This window comes from Euleptes europaea, chromosome 10 (genome assembly GCF_029931775.1).
Source record: "Euleptes europaea isolate rEulEur1 chromosome 10, rEulEur1.hap1, whole genome shotgun sequence".
Lineage (NCBI taxonomy): Eukaryota > Metazoa > Chordata > Lepidosauria > Squamata > Sphaerodactylidae > Euleptes > Euleptes europaea.
This window is the reverse complement of record NC_079321.1, coordinates 20,067,035-20,086,151: the sequence shown is the minus strand read 5'-3', so window position 1 is coordinate 20,086,151 and position 19,117 is coordinate 20,067,035. Positions and strand designations below refer to the sequence as shown.

The following is a 19,117-nucleotide window of genomic DNA, read 5'->3' as shown; positions in this document are numbered from 1 at the left end:
ACCATCTAAGCCTGCAATCCTGTCATTGGAGACACTGGAGTCTGAAGTCAGGACACATAGCATGCAAAACATGTGATCTACGACTGAGCCTCAGCGTCTCATGAGAGCCAGCGTGATGTAGTGGTTAAGAGCAGTGGACTCTTAGCTGGAGAACCAGGTTGGTTTCCCCACTCCTCCACATGAAGCCTGCTAGGTGACCTTGAGCTAGTCACAGTTCTCCCAGATCTTCTCTCAACCCCACCTACCTCACAAGGTGCCTGTCATGGGGAGGGGAAGAAAGGGCGATTGTAAGCCGGTTTGAGACTTCTTAACATTAGAGAAAATTGGGATATAAAAACCAACTCTTCTTCTCTACAACCTATAAAAGCTTGCCTAAATTTTGGATTTTCTTGCCCCAGAATTTAGCACTTTTAGTATGAAATGAGGGGTGGAGGGATTGTACCCTATCACTCCACTCAACCAAGACAAACAGCCTCTTCTGCCAGAGGAAGGCAGCAAGCCTAACCAGGTCAACTCAGATGTAAGGCCCAGTGCACTCAGTGGGGCTTATTTCCAGGACAATGTCCTGCTGCAGACTCTTTGGGGTCACTGGAACACCCTGCACTCAGCTTACTGGAGAGACAGGGTGCAACCCAGGAATCTCATTCATGTATTCACTCCCTGCAGCCACTGCTTAAAAACAAAAGCCGCGTGCATGCACACAAAAAAAGATGCACTATAAGACAGCAGCTCTGTCCCCTTTAAAGTCAGTCTCATCCACCACATATCATTTATCACTAAACTGGATTTCCACAATATTGGAAAAGCTTTCATGTTTGAAAAATACTTTTGCCACGGACATACCTGATCACACAGTTGTCAGGTCCAAGAGTCACTACAACGGCTTCTGTCGCCTGAAGAGATATTAATTTGGCAAGCGCCTCCGATGTTTTACTCTATCAAAAAAAAAAAAAAAAAGTGCCTGAAACATCCCTGGCACATTGATTCCCTTTCCCATTGAGCCCCACATCCTCTAAAAATGTCAATGGTTTAACACACGGATATCGAACTCAATTGTTACGAGGGCCAGATGTGACATAAATGTCATTTCATCGGGCCAGACCATGACTCGCCACCCCAAATCGAGAGTTGGGGTGGTGGTGGATGCATTGGCTGGCTTTTGGGCAGAATAAGAGCTCATAAAGGGCCGGATCCAGCCTGCGGGCCTTTCGTTTGACAGCCCTGATCTAACACTTCCTACAAACTTCACAATATTCTGATTTTCTACCAGATTCAAGTTCAAATTCAAATACCTTTATTGGCATAGTACAATTTGCAGATTTTCTACCAAGAACAGTAAGATATTTCACACTAAAAACAAAATGCACTAGTACCTTAAAACTGGCATTACCCAATCAATGTAGGGGGTCAGAGGATTAAGAGTCAAGGTTGTCATTGCTGTGAGTGTCAAAGACAGTGTTGTCCGATGCCATTTTAATTCATATTGTTCAGGAAGGCATTTTAATGAAAGTAATAGGGCTTTAATCATCACGGAATGGTTCAGAAGATGTTTCAAGGAAGGGAACAGGCCTGTGGACTTTACTACTGTGTGTGGTATGTGCTATCTCTTGGTATATACGTTATCTTGTTCTCAGTACATTGTATTCCTACCTATGTAATATCATTTACTGCTTGTTTAATTCTCATGCTTTGTTCAGATTTCTGCAATCCCAGCCCTACTACATTGCTTATTAGATGTCTCATCCTATTGGTTGCACTGACTTACACTGTGTAATTTGCCATGAATCTCAGTGAGAAAGGCGGGCTATACATAAAGCCACTAGATCAGGGGTCCCCAACCTTTTTGAGCCTGTGGGCACCTTTGGAATTCAGCATGGTTTACCTTCAGTCATGTAGTGAAGATCTTTGTGTTGTGGTAGCAGCTGGTGTGAAAGAAAGATTTCTTTAAAAATCTGCACAGCCAACTGAATATCCAAAGGCCAATGAGAAGCCTTGTGGGTAAAAGCCTGACCTGGTACCGCCCACTTTTAAAAAACACTTGGTGGGTGCCAAGAAAGTTGGCAGCAGGCACCATGGCGCACACAGGCACCATGTTGGGGACCCCTGAAATAGATAAATAGTGCCAGTCCACTGGGCACTGAACAAACTGAAACATGTTAAAAACAAACAGGACATTCCAAACATTTCCAAAAAAAGGCCAACATGATGGAAATCGGCCTATGGGGAGGACAAAATGCAAGTTATGGGAAAGAGGCAGAAGGAACAAAGGAAGTTTAAGAGAAGGTGACCACGTTCAAGGGGAGCAAGGCAAGAATCAGTGGCTTTAAATCTAAGTGCTTCCTCACAATAAATCTACATGGGATCGGGACACTCTTGTCTCAAAAGATAAATGCCTTATCTTCTCAGACTCTAGGCAGCTAATGATGCCTAGTACTAAAAGAGACGTAGATCCATTCAGGTGCTTGACCAGCGGACTACTTAACATGTCCTGGACTAGCAGGAAGCCAAATGTATGTTCAAAAGGATATATATTGCCCCAGGGAGCAGGACAAAGGAGGGAAAGGTTGCAACCTGCTCCTCCTGAATGAAGCAGCCACAACAGCAAAGTCCCAAAATTAAGCCTAGATTGAGATCTGCGCTTGTTTGCATTAATATCACCATCTGTGCAATGGTCAACCATTTGTTCCTCTTGAAACATTTTCAATCATGCCGGCACAGATGCCTGCCCCCCACATATACCAGAGTTTCAAGGAAGACAGTGCAATTTAACAGTCAAATTACAAACTTGCTAAGGAAGTTGGGGGGTTTGTATTCCATGGAGATTTTCAAGAAGAGGACAGGGAGGAAAGGATCTTTTCAATATAGGTTTCCTTCTGTAGGGCAGAGGGTTGGACTGGATGCTTCCTATTTAGTCCCTTCCAACACCTTAAAGCATTTAGCTGCAAGATGCATTCATTACCTTTGCTATGTGTTCCAGCCACCGACCGAGAGAAATGAACACAAACAGCATCGGAGGGGTGTCAAAAAAGGTGAGGGGGCTTTGCTCTGCCTGTTCCGCCATGGCGACCAGTAAAATAGCACAGGAGTAAGCATAAGCAACAGTTGTGGCCAGCACTATGAGGACGTCCATATTGGCCATCCTGTGCTTCAAAGACTTATAGGCTTGGACGTAGAAGTACCATCCGCCAAGGAACTGTCAAGGCAAAATAATAAGTTTCAACTCCCCGCCAACAACTCTGGCTATAAGGCCATTCTGTTATCTTAGTGTAAACACTGTGATTATAGCCCATTATGCAACAGGAGGTTATTAAAAAGGAAAGAAAATACTCTCAAATCATACCTGAACCAAAGTGCAAAGGACAAAGAAGAGAAGGTTTAGAATAGATAATCCAGGAATTAGGTTTTGTTCCAGCACCGAGGATCCATGCTGCTGGCCATCAGGTATTAGCATGTAAATCATTAAGATCAAAACAGGGATACCAAACACCAGGCTGCATAAGAACGATTTCCTCCATCTGAAAAGGCAGTGAACCCACAGTGTGAGAAGGCCAGCCATCCCTAAAAACCGAGTGGGTAAAATTCCTGGGTATGAGTTTGAACTGTTTCTTTTAACACTGTATGTGGTTTGTGTAACTGTTATTTTAAATGTTCGATTTTAAAAGCTTGTTTTAATGTTTTTGATTGTTTGCCCCCTTGGGGACACTAAGCCGGGTGGAAAGGTGGCATCAAAATATTTAAAATAAACAAATAAAATGCTGCCTAATATTCCTGAATACGAACCAAGTGACTGTTGTACACTGAATATGGTTCTTCGGTATATATTTAGAGAGATACATGTATTGATGCCCGGAGGTCCGTAAGGGCCAAACAGAATGATAGCCAAACTCAGAACGATTTATACTGAATTGGCCAATTTAAAAGCACCACTGACAAACTTGGTCACAGCAGTTTATGTGGTTCAATTGCACTATTGTATAATTTTAAATGTATTTTAATTGCTCAAATGTTCTAATCTTTTTGTGTCTGCCGCCTTGTGGCAATAAATGTTTACAATAAACACATAGACAATAAAGCAAACTGGGAAACTATTTATTAATATCTGTCAGCCATATCTTTTCTCATTCACAGCTATACTTACTGTTGGATCTCTTCTTTGTGATCTAAGCTGTGATCTCGTGGATCCTTTTTAACCAAAGATGCTTGAAAACCAATTCCCTTAAAAAAGAAAAAAGGAAGGAAAGGAAAGGAAAGGAAAGGAAAGGAAAGGAAAGGAAAGGAAAGGAAAGGAAGAAAGGAAGGAAGAAAGGAAGAAAGGAAGAAAGAAAGAAAGAAAGAAAGAAAGAAAGAAAGAAAGAAAGAAAGAAAAAGAAAGAAAGAAAAAGAAAGAAAGAAAAAAAGAAAGAAAGAAAGAAAGAAAGAAAGAAAGAAAGAAAGAAAGAAAGAAAGAAAGAAAGAAAGAAAGAAAGAAAGAAAGAAAGAAAGAAAGAAAGAAAGAAAGAAATTTTGTACTGTCACTCATGCATGATGCATATTTGGGTCAGCAGCAAGAATAGCCACTCTGGCTTGTGCTCCCTTCAGTAGCTATTAGGGTTGCCAACCTCCAGGTAGTAACTGGAGGTCTCCGGCTATTATAACTGCTTTCCAGCCGATAGAGATCAGTTCACCTGGAGAAAATGGCCGCTTTGACAATTGGACTCTATGGCATTGAACTCCCTCCCCTCCTCAAACCCTGCCCTCCTCAGGCTCCGCCCCAAAAATCTCCAGGTATTTCCCAACCAAGAACTAGCAACCCGAGTAGCTATACACTCTTTGGGAAGTGATGACACACATTAACTTTCCATACCATTTCCCCCCTCACAAACGCACAAATTACGCTTTTTTTGACAGCAAGTTAGAAAACGATAGCCCTGGATCTGCTCTGGGGGTGGCTCTGAGGTTAAAAGGGGATCCTTTACTCTAAAATAAACAGTTATTTTTTCATAAACAGGAACAGTTTTATTTACAAATAAAACAGTGTAACAGTTTCTGTAAGGTCAATATGTGAAATTGTTCCAGATAGGTGTACTGTTCCTCTAAAGTTCCTTAAATAAACCTAGACACAAAGGCTTATTTTCTCACTTGCCATTTAGGGTAATAACTTCCACACAGAGTGCAGATTCCACTCAGGGCACTTTACTTTTCACTAGGGTTGCCAGGTTCCTCCTCGCCACCGGTGGGAGGTTTTTGGGGCAGAGCCTGAGGAGGGAAGGGTTTGGGGAGGGGAGGGACTTCCATGCCATAGAGTCCAATTGCCAAAGCGGCCATTTTCTGCCGATGAACTGATCTCTTCTATCGGGTGGAGATCAGTTGTAATAGCAGGAGATCTTCTGCTATTACCTGGAGGTTGGCAACCCTACTCTTCACCCACTCAACTCACTTAATCTTGCACACTCCCCTAAATCCAACTGCATTGTCTCTCACACTAACAGTACAATCCTAAGGAGAGTTACTCCAGTCTAAGCCCATTCGTTTCGATGGGCTTAGACTGGAGTAACTGCATAGGATTGCACTGAAATAAACAGAACAAGCCAGGCAACTCCACCTCCTAGGGAACAGCTACCGTCCAGTCATAACACACTTCATTCATCCAGCCCCCCTCCTTATTCTACAGTGGTTCCTTTGGTACAGCATCTTGTTTAATATGAAGGCCAAGAACCTGGGCAGAAGCCTCCTCCTGATGTTGCCACCGTGCACTGGCAACAGCTACTATGACAGCTACCATCCAGTCATAACACACTTCAGTCATTCATCCAGCCCCCCTCCTCATTCTACAGTGGTTCCTTCCGTACAGCATCTTGTTTAATATGAAGGCCAACTACCTGGGCAGAAGCCTCCTCATCATGTTGCCACCGAGCTTACTGCCTCTGGATGTGGACGTTCCCTTTAGTCATCACGGCTAGTAGTAGCCACTGATGGACTTTTCCTCCATCACGAGCTCCTTCTTTACTGCACCAAGAGGGCATACAGTTCAAACTGCAAGGGGCTTGTAAAGTTCTCCATATGCAGCTCAGTTGTGAAATTCCCTTCTCCAAAAGTCTCCGAAAAAGAAGGGGGGAAATCTCCTCTGAGCCCAAATCCTCTCTGAAAATGCTGCAAGACTGTTTAGGCTAGCTTTTAACAGCTGGAGCAGAACAGGTGTGGAGTGATCGAGTTAAAAAAAAACACAGGGCATACAATTATATTTTGATTTTTCTTCCTTGGGGAAAGCTGGGACAGAAGCTGAAGAAGGAAACCCTGCCACTACAATAAAACTTAATTTTTAGAACATCGGCAAAAAGTTTTTAAAAATTTGTTTCAGTAACGTACCTCAATAATTGTTATAATATCTCGAGGACCAATGACCTCGGGGTCAAAGCGGATGCGGGCTTTACATGTGGCCAGCACTACAGATGCGTCAAGGATCCCAGGTGTTCTGGAGAGTTTGGATTCGATGTTGTGCACGCATGAAGCACAAGTCATGCCTAGGATCTGAACAGAATTACACTTCATGTTAAGAGATAAAACGGCCTTTTGCCAAATCAATGCTCTTTGCATAGACTGATGGAGACTTTCTTTCTCCAAGGTCTCAAGCTGAGATCTATCCCAGATCCTTTTATACTGGAAATGCCAGGAACTAAACTTGGTAACTTATGCACGCAAATCCTGTGCTCTACTGTCAGGCTGTGGTCAATTCCCCTTAACTGACATTTTACTGAATTTCCAGGACTTCTACAACTTTCCTTAACCTTCTCAGACACTCAAAAGCATCCCTTTCTAGCATTTGAGCCAGAAGCACATGGCCATATGCTTAATGGAGATTTTGAAAGGAGAGGCTAATCCTCCTCTGCCTGTCTCCAATATCCTGGGTAAAAAAATCAAGCATTGACCATTAGGTGACCCGGTGTGCCCAGGTTCATGCAGAGAGGGGCAGTGCCTTTGGGAGAATCTATAAATCTCTCCCTTCCAGAAAGTCAGGTGTGAATTTCCCTGGAACTGGTCAGTAGGGTGGATGTGGCAGGTGGGAAATGGATCTGCATGAAGGAGAAACATGGGTTAGAGGTGGCCTGTTCCAGAGGGCATGTAGGTTGTATTAGGGAATGTTCCATTTATTTATTTAGTATTTTGTTTTATACCCTACTCTTGCTCCAAAGCCGGGCTCAGGGCGGCTCACAACATGCAATCCATAAAATAAAATCAATTAAATACAATAAAATCCTCCTAATAACCATCAAGTATCAACTCAGCAAACATCAAAATGGATAAAATAGGGCCGTGTTGGCGAACCTATGGCACGCGTGGCGGACTTGACACGCCGAGCCTTCTCTGTAGGCACGTGCGGGTAAGTTGAGCAGCCAGCGTCTACCTTCCCTGGATTCCCCGCCGCTCAGCTGGGAGGAAACCTCAGTATTCAGGTTAAATTGCTGTGTTGGCACTTTGCGATAAATAAGTGGGTTTTGGGTTGCAGTTTGGGCACTCAGTCTCTAAAAGGTTCGCCATCACTGAAATAGGGGCTGGAGCTCATAAAACCAAAAAAACAAAAACCAGTTAACCATAATAGAGAATACAGTGGTGGAGAGGGTAAGGAGGCCACCTCATATGGAAAACCATAACCGCAGGCCTGCTGGAATAACTACATTTTACAGGCCCTGCGGAATTCTTTGAGATCCTGCAGGGCCCCCTAGTCTCATTGGATAAGGAGTTCCGCCAGGGCTGAAAAAGCCCTGGCCCCAGTTGAGGACAGCTGGATGTGCCAGGGAATCTTTTATTGTTTTTCTTACCTGGTCTGGCAACTTTGAACCTGTATTATTGCTTATTTCCTTTAGGGTCAAAAACTGGCCTCTTTGCTGAGTCAACGCAGCTTCAGTTCCAGCCCAACAGCAGTAGTGTTTTAGCTTCCCAGTAGCGGCCAACCGGCTGGCCCATGCTTTGCACAGAGCTGCTCATTCCAAGGCACTAGCTTGTGAGGGCCAACCTCCATCTCTCTGACCTTGACTGGATGTTTCCAGGCAAAACCTCCCATGGTTCTGGCAGGTGTTTTGGACCCTTGGGTGTTTCCCCTACCCATAATGCAATCTTTCTATAAAACCTTTTAAAATTCTGCTAGGGATTTTGTACGTCTCAGACACCGTGGCTGATCCCGGCAGCTCCTCTCTATGAGAACAGTGGTGCTACTAGGGGAGTTCGAGGGAAAAAACGACAAGGGGGGTTGGTAGCGACCTGGGCTTCTCTAAAGTAACAATGAACTCCCCAAAGCCAGGATGGTGGCAGCGGTTTACCAAGCCCCCACCTGTCCAGAAGTTAATTGAGAAGGGTGGGAAGGAAGCAGGAAGGGGGAAGGGGGCAAGACAGTCCACCAGCCACGAAAGGACTCTTTGGGGTACCCCTCCCGCTCCAGAGGCCCCCTGCTTCCACAACAGTCACCAACACTCCTGTAACACCTAAAACAGGGGTATTGAACTCAATTGTTACGAGGGCCAGATATGACATAAACGTCACTTGGTTGGGCAGGGCCATGCCTCGCCAGCCCAGATCAAGGGGGGGGGTGGCTGCCTTGGCTGTCTTGCGGGCTGGATAAGAGCTCTCAAGAGTCCAGATCTGGCCTGCGGGCCTTATGTTTGACACCCCTGGCCTAAAATTCACAATCTCAAATTAGGAATTCACACCTATGAACTTGAAACTCAAACGGCACAGATTGTTGTGGTACGATACATCTCTTTCACCACATTTCCATCGCACAAAGGATGGCCAAGCCTGTGATACTCACCTTAAGATCTATACTGCCATCTGCATCAGGGTAATCATCTATCACTGAAGCTTCAAAGCCCAAATTCTCAATCAACTGGGCTATTTCCAGTGGTTGAATAATCTCTGGCTTATATTTTATCTCGGCTTTCCCTGCCATCAAGGCAACAAGCACGGAAACTATGCCTGTAAATGACAGAATTGCATCAGTTACAGATCACAAAATTGGCGGGGGGGGGGACAAGGGGGGGAACCCAAGCAGATTACACTTAGCTGGCATTTTAAGGATTCAATCACACATGCATTTCAGCTCTTGATGAACCAATGGGTAGATGTGTATGTGTGTGATCTGTCGTCAAGTCACAGCCGACTTACGGCAACCCAGTAGGGTTTTCAAGGGAAGAGACTTACAGAGGTGGTTTGCCATTGCCTGCCTCTCCACAGTGACCCTGGTATTCCTTGGTGGCCACCCATCCAAGTATTAACCAGGGCTGTGTGAGGACCCTGCCCCCTCCTCTAACCAAGAGCCCTTAGATAGTTGGGTTTGCAGTTAGTTGTTTTAATAGGCACCTCCTTTTACAGCCTAAGTGCCAGGAGATTTGAAACTTGGGGAGTCTCATAAAGGCACCTGGGTTCAGCCATGACATTGGAAATTACCAGGGATGAAGAGGAAGAGTGCGGTTGCTGCAAGGAAAGCAAAACAAGTGCAATCTTGCTAGCCCAACAGCCTATCATTCCCAAAAACAAAATACTTTTCAACACTGGAGATATCAACTGATATCCTGACACACCCCAGAGGTGTCTGCCCAGTCCAAGATCACTGCCATTTCATTAACCAACTCCTGGTTCCTCTTCTGAGAGCCAGTGTGGTGTAGTGGTTAAGAACAGTGGTTTGGAGCAGTGGACTCTAATCTGGAGAACCAGGTTTGATTCCCCACTCCTCCACATGAGTAGTGGACGCTAATCTGGTGAAGCAGGTTGGTTTCCCCACTCCTTCACATGAAGCCAGCTGGTTGACCTTGGGCTAGTTACAGCTCTCTCAGCCCCACCTACCTCAAGGGTATCTGTAGTGGGGAGGGGAAGGGAAGGTGATTGTAAGCCGGTTTGATTCTTCCTTAAGTGGTAGAAAAAGTCGACATATACAAACCCACTCTTCTTCTTCCTTTATTTACTCAATCAAGACAGGCATTAATTTGCCCTCCATTCTGTTTCAGGAGTTATGTTGCCTCACCCAGACTTTTGCATCCATACAGATCTAGCTCACTTGAACATAATTAAAGTATGTTATTTGTGCTGATTCACCCAGGCACTTTTGCCCATGCAGATTTGGCTCGCAATGGCCTAATCAAGGTATTTTTCCCAATGGTTTGACAGCAGTTCACTTTAAATCAGCCAGTAAGATTTAAACTTATCTTGACCCAATCCTAAATCGGAATGGTCAAATCCCCACCTACCCTGGGGACCTTCAGCCCATAAAAAGAAGGATCCCCCAGACCCAGGAAATGGTTCCTCAGATCTCTGGTCCAGATCTCTGCTGGTCAGAACTCTGGTTTGCTTCTGAGAACCCCTGCTGCACTCCGCAGGCTTTTTCTCCTTGCTTTTCTGGCTCCTCGTGCTGCTCTTTGGATCTCCACTGCCTCTACCTCCAGTCCTTTCCAGGCCTCAAGTCCCGGGCTTTTTCTCCTTGCTTTTCTGGCTCCTTGTGCTGCTCTTTGGATCTCCACTGCCTCTACCTCCAGTCCTTTCCAGGCCTCAAGTCCCGGGATTTAAAGGTTGTACTTCCTTTCCCGAAAACTTCCCAGTTTCTTCCCTTCTCCCTTTTATAAACTGCGCCCTCTTGCTGGTATGTGTGTGTGTGATTGCTTAGGGAATCAGTTCTCAGGTGCTGGAGGGTAGGTTCTTTACATTTTTATTTCATTTTGTATACAATAAAGTTATTTGTTTGTGTTTACAATTACACACGCTCACTCTCTTTCTTCATAGTTTTACTTTGGGTACCACTACCGAGATCCACCCTGGTATACAGAGACTACAAGTTCTCACATTATTGCTTTCTGGAACTCTTTTAAAGCTAATTCCCCCTTCTCTGGGCCCAGTTTAGGTAACAGCCGACCCTGCTGAGCTTCCAGGATCTAACAAGATTGGGCTAGCCATGAGTCAATAGGAAGGAACTGGACAAACACTTGTCAGGGATGCTCTAGGCTGATCCTGCATTAAGCAGGGGGTTGGACTAGATAGTCTGTATGGCCCCTTTCAACTCTATGATTCTATGAACTAAACACTTTAACTATAACACTTTTCAGCCAAACCACCAAAATGTACAGAAACTGATAGGCATAAATGGGCCAGGCCAGTGATAACTTGCTCTTCTGGGCTTAGTAGAGTTCATAGGACCCCAAGACACCCAGGATTCAATACACTTTGTTTCTACCTTGATGACTGGGAGGGGGAAAATATTAAGGTCTGAGCAATTTTCACTAAGGCTGATTCCCACTAGCATTTAAAAAAACACAAGCAGTGTATTTGGTAATACCCTTCTCATTGGATTTTGCATGCTGAACACAATTACTTCACAACTCTTTGGTCAAAAGTTAAAAGAATCCCCAAGCTCTCACAACTTTACTTTCAAGTATGCCTCCTGTTTTTCTGGCCCCGCTTGTGCATCTTTCCCAGTTAGGGTTTAGGGTTGCCAGCCTCCAGGTGGTGGCTGGAAATCCCCTGGGATTACAACTGATCTCCCTGCAACAGAGATGAGTTCACCTGGAGAAAATGGCCGCTTTGGAAGGAGGATTCTGTGACATTATATCCCACTTAAGTCCCTTTCCTGCCCAAAGCCCACCTTCCTCTGGCTTCACCCCAAAAAACCTATAGGTATTTTCCAACCTAGAGCTAACAAGCCTAGTACCCTTGATTCAATGGGACTTGCTTCCAAGGAGATGTGCTAAGGACTGAGGTGCCCAATTTCAGAGGCCTTACTGATCCTCACTTCTAAGGACTATATAAACGAGGCTGTACCTATTCCAAGAAAACCAGCACTTCCCATCTAGTGTCAGGATGCCAAACTACCTTCTAAAGGAAGCCAACATTCTCTGCGCTGGATCAGTAGGAAGCAACCCAGCAGTACTCAAAAAACCACCGGCTCACAGCACCGGAAGAAAAAAGCAGAGGAGCATTAGTCATTTTACCATTTTCTTTTTGCAGGTTCTTTTCAATGTTTGAGACGCAAGACGTGCACGTCATGCCCGTGATCTGCAGAAAACATTTTTCAGTGGTTCCCGGGCTAGATGGCTTTGGATGATCACGACGCAAGTTCTCTTTCTCTAGCACAACATCTCCACATGGCAATTCAGAAACAGCTCTGGTTCTCAAGGGAGCAGAAGCTGGTTCACCGGCCTCTATACTTCCAGCAGCAAGTCTTTCTGTGGTGGTGTCTTGAAGAGGGACATCAAATACATTAATGTGAGAAACGACCCAACCGTAAAGAGGCACCATATTTCTGGGAAAGAATGAAATGGAGAGAGATCCAGAAGAGAAGCCAAAGGGCAAATACAGAACAGCTATTAGACCAAAACAGAGCTCCTGAGCAAGTTTTTTGTAACTACAAGCTACTTGTGTGTGTGTGTATGTGTGTGAGTGTGTGTGCGTGTGTAAAGTGCTGTCAAGTCACAGTCAACGTATAGCAACCCCTGGTGGGGTTTTCAAGGCAAGTGATTAAGCAGAGGTGGTTTGCCATTGCCTTCCTCAGCAGAGGCTTCCTTGGAGGTCACCCATCCAAGTACCGACCCCGCTTAGCTTCCGAGATCTGATGAGATCGGGCTACACTGTACCATTCCACATCCCATAAGCTACTTACAATAGGTTTAATAAATGTCTATGCCAATTTTTTTTGTTCAGAGTTTATCAAAAGCTACACAATACCTGTTAGGACTGAAGCATCGAAACCCATGTCTTCTATAGCAGCGCTCAGTTCTTCAGGGTTTGTTAGATCCAAATCGTAGCATATAGTTCCAGCCCCTTCAGCTAAAGATACAGATATCTGCATCACCCCTTTTCTTTGAGATATTAGGCTTTCAATGGATTCCACGCAGGAGTTGCAGGTCATTCCACCAATGCTAATCACAGTGGTGGTGGATTCGCTTTGCAGCTGTCCTTGGGAAAGATTGTGAGGAGAAGAGGAGGATGCTGCACGCGAGGGAAGCACCCCATTACGGTTCTCCGTTCTACTAGAAAAGGATACTTTGAAGTGACCGGGAGGAAGGGCTTGGATGGCTTGCTGCAGTGAGGACGGGGTGACCAGGTTCTGGTCATACCACACAACAGTGTTTTTCTGTTCCAAAGACACTTGAACACGATGTACACCAGGCAAGTCTGAGATGGACTTTTCAATGGTGTTTACGCAGGATTTACAGTGCATCCCTTCCACAGCCAACACTACGAAGGATGTGCCATTTCCATCGTTCTCTGCTGCATGTCTGTCACCATCGAGCCCACACAGCTTTCTCGCATTCATCTGCTGCAAACAGTTCATGTCAAACACCCCAAGTTTTAATGGGACTTGCTTGTGCTTAATGGTGCTCTTGTATCCCAGGCTGTCTATGCTGTTCTTTAATTCTTCAGGCTTAATTGCATAGGGATGATAAACGATGACGGCTTCATGTTTGCCGAGGGCCACTTTGATCCTCTTCACGCCGTGTAGTTTCCCAATCTTTCCCTCGATGGTGTTAGCACAAGATTGACAAGTCATGCCTTCTATCCTGATCTTAACAGAAGCTTCGTGAGTCGATTGCTTCGAAGAATGCGTCGCGTCTACCGTGTGGGCATCAAATCCCATGTCCTGGATCTCCTGGCAGATCTGGTAGGGGCTTATTTCCACTCCCAAATATTTTATCACAGCATTGTTTTGCTTGAGAGAAACCTTGATATCCGCAATACCTTTTACCTTGGAAATTCTTCCCTCTATGGATTGTACGCACGCCTGGCAAGTCATACCTGAAATATTGACTGTAATAACATCCACTTGAGAATGAAGAGAGGGCAAATGTCCCGTGTCTTCCTCAAAGCCGACATTATCAAAGGCAAACTTGTGCTTCATTGTCGATGCACGTAGACAGAGGGGGGAAGCATCCCCTGATAGAGTCTAGAGGGGGGGGAAGAATAATATACTTTTGATTTTTAAACAATACAATATCTGAAATAGTTGAAGAGCCTTTAGAGTGACCAAAGGTGGCTCACAATTTCATCATTGTAACCACAGAGGCATCAAGCATGGGTAATGTAGGAACAACTGGTTCATGAAAAACGGAACATAAGAACATAAGAAAAGCCATGCTGGGTCAGACCAAGGCCCATCGAGTCCAGCAGTCTGTTCACACAGTGGCCAACCAGGTGCCTCTAGGAAGCCCAAAAACAAGATGACTGCAGCAGCATCCTGCCTGTGTTTCACAGCACCTAATATAATGGGCATGCTCCTCTGATCCTGGAGAGAATAGGTGTGCATGTTGACTAGTATTCATTTTGACTAGTAGCCATGGACAGCCCTCTCCTCCATTATCAGGTCCACTCCCCTCTTCAAGCCTTCCAAGCTGGCAGCCATCACCACATCCTGGGGCAGGGACACTGATCAAACGCTTCCCTCTCCCCCTCCCAACACGTGCTCTTTTGTCTGCACTCAACTGTAGATGGCTACTTTGGAGAAAGGGCCAATCGGGGTTGAATGAGTTGCAATTCTTGTTAAACCCCTGATGAAAGTTCTTAAGGACAGGGTCTGCATTGAAGCATCAGGTCCTAGATTAAAGTCCTAGTTCAGGCAAGAGGTTTGCTGCACGACCTTCAACAATTCCTACACACACTCTGAACCCATGCACAAGAGCTAATAATAATCACGTGCTGTCAAATTGCAGCTGACTTACAGAGACCCCTCGTGGGGTTTTCAAAGCAAGAGATGAGAAGAGGTGGTTTGCCATTGCCTTCCTCTGCATAGCAACCTCAGTCTCCCAACCAACTACTAACCATGGGCAACCCTGCTTAGATTCTGAGCTCCGGCAAGCTTGTGCTTGTCTGGGCTATCCAAGCTGCTACTGCACAAGGGTTAAAAGTGAGGAACTGGACTTCGCCAGGGAATGTTTGCTTGCACTGGCTTTTGGAATACAACAGGATGTGAAGTAGTTAATAGGAGGGGTAGTTAATACCCCGGAGGGTAGGGTCAGAGTTCAGAATGACCTCGATAGACTGGAGAGCTGGGCCATAAGTAATAAAATGGATTTCAATAGGAAGAAGTGTAAGGTTCTTCACCTAGGCAGAAACAACATAAGGCACAGGTACAGAATGGGAGAGAGCTGGCTTAACAACAGTACATGTGAAAGAGATCTGGAAGTCTTAGTAGACCACAAACTGAACATTAGTCAACAGTGTGATATGGCAGCTAAGAAGGCCAATGCAATTCTGGGCTGCATCAGTAGGAGTATTATGTCTAGATCAAGGGAAGTAATACTACCACTGTATTCTGCATTGGTCAGACCTCACTTGGAATACTGTGTCCAGTTTTGGGCTCCACAATTTAAGAAGGATGTTGACAAGTTGGAGCGTGTCCAGAGGAGGGCGACCAGAATGGTCAAAGGTCTGGAATCCATGCCCTATGAGGAGAGACTTAGGGTGTTGGGTTTGTTTAGTTTGGAGAAGAGAAGATTGAGGGAAGACATGATAGCCATGTTTAAATATTTAAAGGAATGTCGTGCTGATGAGGGAACTAGCTTGTTCTTTGTTGCTCCAGAGACTAGGACACGGAGTAATGGATTTAAACTAATAGAAAAGGGATTCCACCTAAACATTAGGAAGAACTTCCCAACGGTGAGGGTGGTTCGATGGTGGAATGCACTGCCTCGGAGGGTGGTGGAGTCCCCGTCTTTGGAGGTCTTTAAGAAGAGGCTGGATGGCAAGCTGTTGGGAGTGCTTTGATTGTGGGATCCTGCATGGTGGGGGGGTTGGGTCACTGGGGATGTGGAGGGGAGGTAGTTGTTAGTTTCCTGCATTGGGCAGGGGGTTGGACTAGATGACCCTGGTGGTCCCTTCCAACTCTATGATTCTATGAAGTAGCAATACACAGCTAACAAGCAACCAAAATAATTCACCTTCTTGCTTTTTTTTTTGTTGCTTATTAACAGTTCTACGTACCCCTTAGGAATCTCTAGGTAAGGCATGAGTAGAGTTGCCAAATTTGAGGCGGGGACTGGAATGCTCCTGGAATTGCAACTGATCTCTGAACAACAGAGATCAGTTCCCCTGGAGAAACAGGCAGTTTTGGAGGGTGGGCCCTATGGCATCAGATCCCCGCTGAGCTCCCTCCCCTCCCCAAATCCACCTTTCCCAGGGTCTACCCCCAAATCTCCAGGAATTTGCCAAGCTGGAACTGGAAGCCCTAGAGTAGGCTAGGGTTGCCAACTCTGGCTTTTCTGGATTTGTGTTTAGCCAGCATCCACAAAATGCGTGCAGGGAGGGCGAGGTGACCTCTGACAATTGGAAAATGCAAGCGTAATCGATTGCAAAGCCCTGAAGTAGTTTGCGAGGTGACCCCAAGGAAACAGCCATGCATAAATGGCCATCGTACTTTTGTTTTTCAAACTGCCCCCCCCCCCAAAAAAAATATCTATACCAGCAAGGTAAATCCTTCCCGCTTGGCCTTTCCAGGTCACATCCAATCCTGGAGCACTCTTTTCCTGTACTGATTTTGGACGAAGTATCTTGCATAAATTCTGTAAATATTATTTATTTAATGCAGGTAACATCCAGCAGCTAAGGCATCTGTATCTGGTCAAATTCCTATTTTTATGCAGCAGAATATGAGTCAAAATAAAGATTTTAGGAAATCGTATCATGGATCTGCTTCACAATGTGTGGTTCAGCCCTCCCTTTCAGAAGTAAGTTCACTTTTGTTAATCTTAAATTAACTTAAGTTAACCTTTGCTAATTGTTAATCTTAATTTAAATTAACCTTTGTTAATCTTCCATTGTTTTGGCTGCCCACTTTATGGCAAATCTGAAGAAGAAATGTTCATTTCTGCTCTGGAAACCAGTACGAATCCTTGATATAGTAAGGGAACTAGAGGCCCCTTGCCCATCCTCTGGTCCTATTTTGGACCACTTCAGCCGGCTTGAACAACCCAATGTTGACAGGCTCCTGTTAGCTGAGAGGCCTACAACGTGCCTCTTGGACCCTTGCCCTTCCTGGCTGGTTAAAGTGCGGTGCGGGCTCCTCTGGGAGAGATTGTCAACTTCTCCCTCAGTACAGGGACCTTCCCAGAGGCACTGAAAGAGGCCGTGGTACGACCGCTCTTAAAGAAGCCTTCTTTAGACCCTAAGGATCTTTCCAACTACCGCCAGTTTCGAATCTATTGTACCTGGGCAAGGTAGTTGAGAGAGCAGTCGCCGAGCAGCTTTAGAGATTCCTGGATGACACATCGGCGTTGAATCCCTTCCAGTCAGGTTTCTGCCCTGGCCATGGGACGGAGACGGCCCTGGTTGCCCAGACTTACCAGCAGCCTTTGACATGGTCGACCATGCCTTTGACATGGTCGACCATGATCTCTTACACCACCACCTCGCTGACATTGGGATCTGAGGCATAGCCCTTCAATGGTTGCAGTCTTCAATGGTTGCAGCTGATGACACCCAGCTTTACTTGTGAATGGACGGCCATCCGGACTCCGCCCAGGACACACTGGCCAGGTGCTTGGATGCCATGAGTGGATGATTGAGAAATAGCTGGTTGAAATTGAACCCATCGAAGACAGAGGTCCTGTGGCTTGATCAGGGAGGCTCTGGGGTGGGATGCTGGCTCCCAGCTCTTGACGGTGTGCAATTAACATCAGCACCTTCTGTCAAGAGCCTGGGTGTGATCCTTGATGCCTCCTTATCAATGGGGGCTCAGGTCTCACCTGTGGCCAAGGCGACCTTTTCCCATCTCTACTGGGCCCGGCAGCTGGTGCCCTACCTCTCCCGCCCCAGTCTAGCCATGGTGATCCATGCAGCGGTCACCTCTAGGCTAGGCTACTGTAACTCGCTCTACATAGGGCTGCCCATGAGACTGACCTGTAAATTCCAGCTGGTGCAAAAAGCCGTGGCGAGGCTCCTCACGGGGACCTCGTCGAGAGATCTTATTACACCAGTGCTAAAACAGCTGGAGTATGGCATCAGGTTTAAGGTGCTGGTTTTGACCTTTAAAGCCTTACATAGCCTAGGACCATCGTACCTATGGGACCTCCTCTCCTGGTATGCCCCCCCCCCCCGAGAGCTCTTTGCTCTAATAACAATAATCTACTAGTGATTCCCAGCCCAAAGCATGTGCGGCTGTCCTCAACGAGGGGCAGGGCTTTTTCAGCCCTGGCCCCGGCCTGGTGGAATAGTCTCCCTAGTAACATCAGGGCCCTGCGGGACCTGAAAGAGTTCTGCAGGGCCTGCAAAATGGAGCTATTCCACCAGACCTACAAGGGCAGCTGCTAGCTATTCTAAGTGATCCACTGTACTGGCCTCCCCATCCCTTTCCCCCCACTTGTCATCTGTGGGGGAGATTCTGCTGTCCAGTTTACAGCAGTTACTATTATTTTAATTATTTAAAACTATTATTTTAATTATTTAATGGCATTAAAATAAAATTGCCATGCTTGCTGTGTTTAATTATTGGTTTTAACGTCTTATGGTTTTTGTTGATTTTAAAGGTTGTAACCTGCCCTGAGCCCGGTCAGACAGGGAACAAGGGCGGGCTATAAATGTGAATATAAATAAATAAGTAAGTAGAGAAAGTGCTGTCTGCCTACCATATTTTGTAAATCTGATTTGATTCATGTTCTGTAATGCCCCTCAGCTTCAAAAAGCAGCATGCCCAAAGCTATGTTTTTAATCTTAACTACATTTTAAATATCTGAAAGACAAACTGTGGTTGTAGCAAAACATTCAGACTTTAACTCAAAGCAACAGACATCTTTTTTTATGGCAAAACTAGCAGAACACAAACTAACCCAAGACATAAACTTAGGCCGCCAGACAAAAAATGCAAATGTACTTGATGCTTTAGTTCTAATCCAGGCTGGGTTACATCTGTGTTTAGTACAAAACACTCTGCCATAAACATTTTAAAAATACCTTCTCTGTTATATGTGTCCGTAAGCTCCAAAGACCCTGACCTGGATAGCCCAGGCTAGCTCAATCCGAACAGATCTCAGAAGGTAAGCAGGGTTGGCGCTGGTCAGTATTTGGAGACCACGAAGAAATACCAGGGTTGCTACACAGAGACAGGCAATGGCAAACCACCTCTGAGCATCTCTTGAATTGAAAACCCTCTAGGATTTCCTATAAGTCCACTGCA

The 19,117-nt window shown here is 45.5% G+C and overlaps 1 protein-coding gene across 2 annotated transcripts in view; it reads right to left on the bottom strand.

Annotated features, from left to right (window-relative positions):
- ATP7B (ATPase copper transporting beta) overlaps window positions 1-13,875 on the bottom strand; it is a 29,462-nt gene extending 15,587 nt beyond the window's left edge. The window contains exons 1-8 of one of the 2 annotated variants that reach the window (XM_056856043.1): window positions 12,679-13,875; window positions 11,946-12,191; window positions 8,783-8,946; window positions 6,346-6,507; window positions 4,139-4,215; window positions 3,341-3,515; window positions 2,960-3,193; window positions 844-935 (exon numbers count right to left, since the gene is read on the bottom strand). In XM_056856043.1, the coding sequence (XP_056712021.1) occupies window positions 844-935; window positions 2,960-3,193; window positions 3,341-3,515; window positions 4,139-4,215; window positions 6,346-6,507; window positions 8,783-8,946; window positions 11,946-12,191; window positions 12,679-13,852 (2,324 nt within the window). In that variant the 5' untranslated portion in view covers window positions 13,853-13,875. The remainder of the gene's footprint in view (window positions 1-843; window positions 936-2,959; window positions 3,194-3,340; window positions 3,516-4,138; window positions 4,216-6,345; window positions 6,508-8,782; window positions 8,947-11,945; window positions 12,192-12,678) is intronic. The other variant, XM_056856044.1, reaches the window with a different exon arrangement.
- Window positions 13,876-19,117: the final 5,242 nt, after the last annotated feature.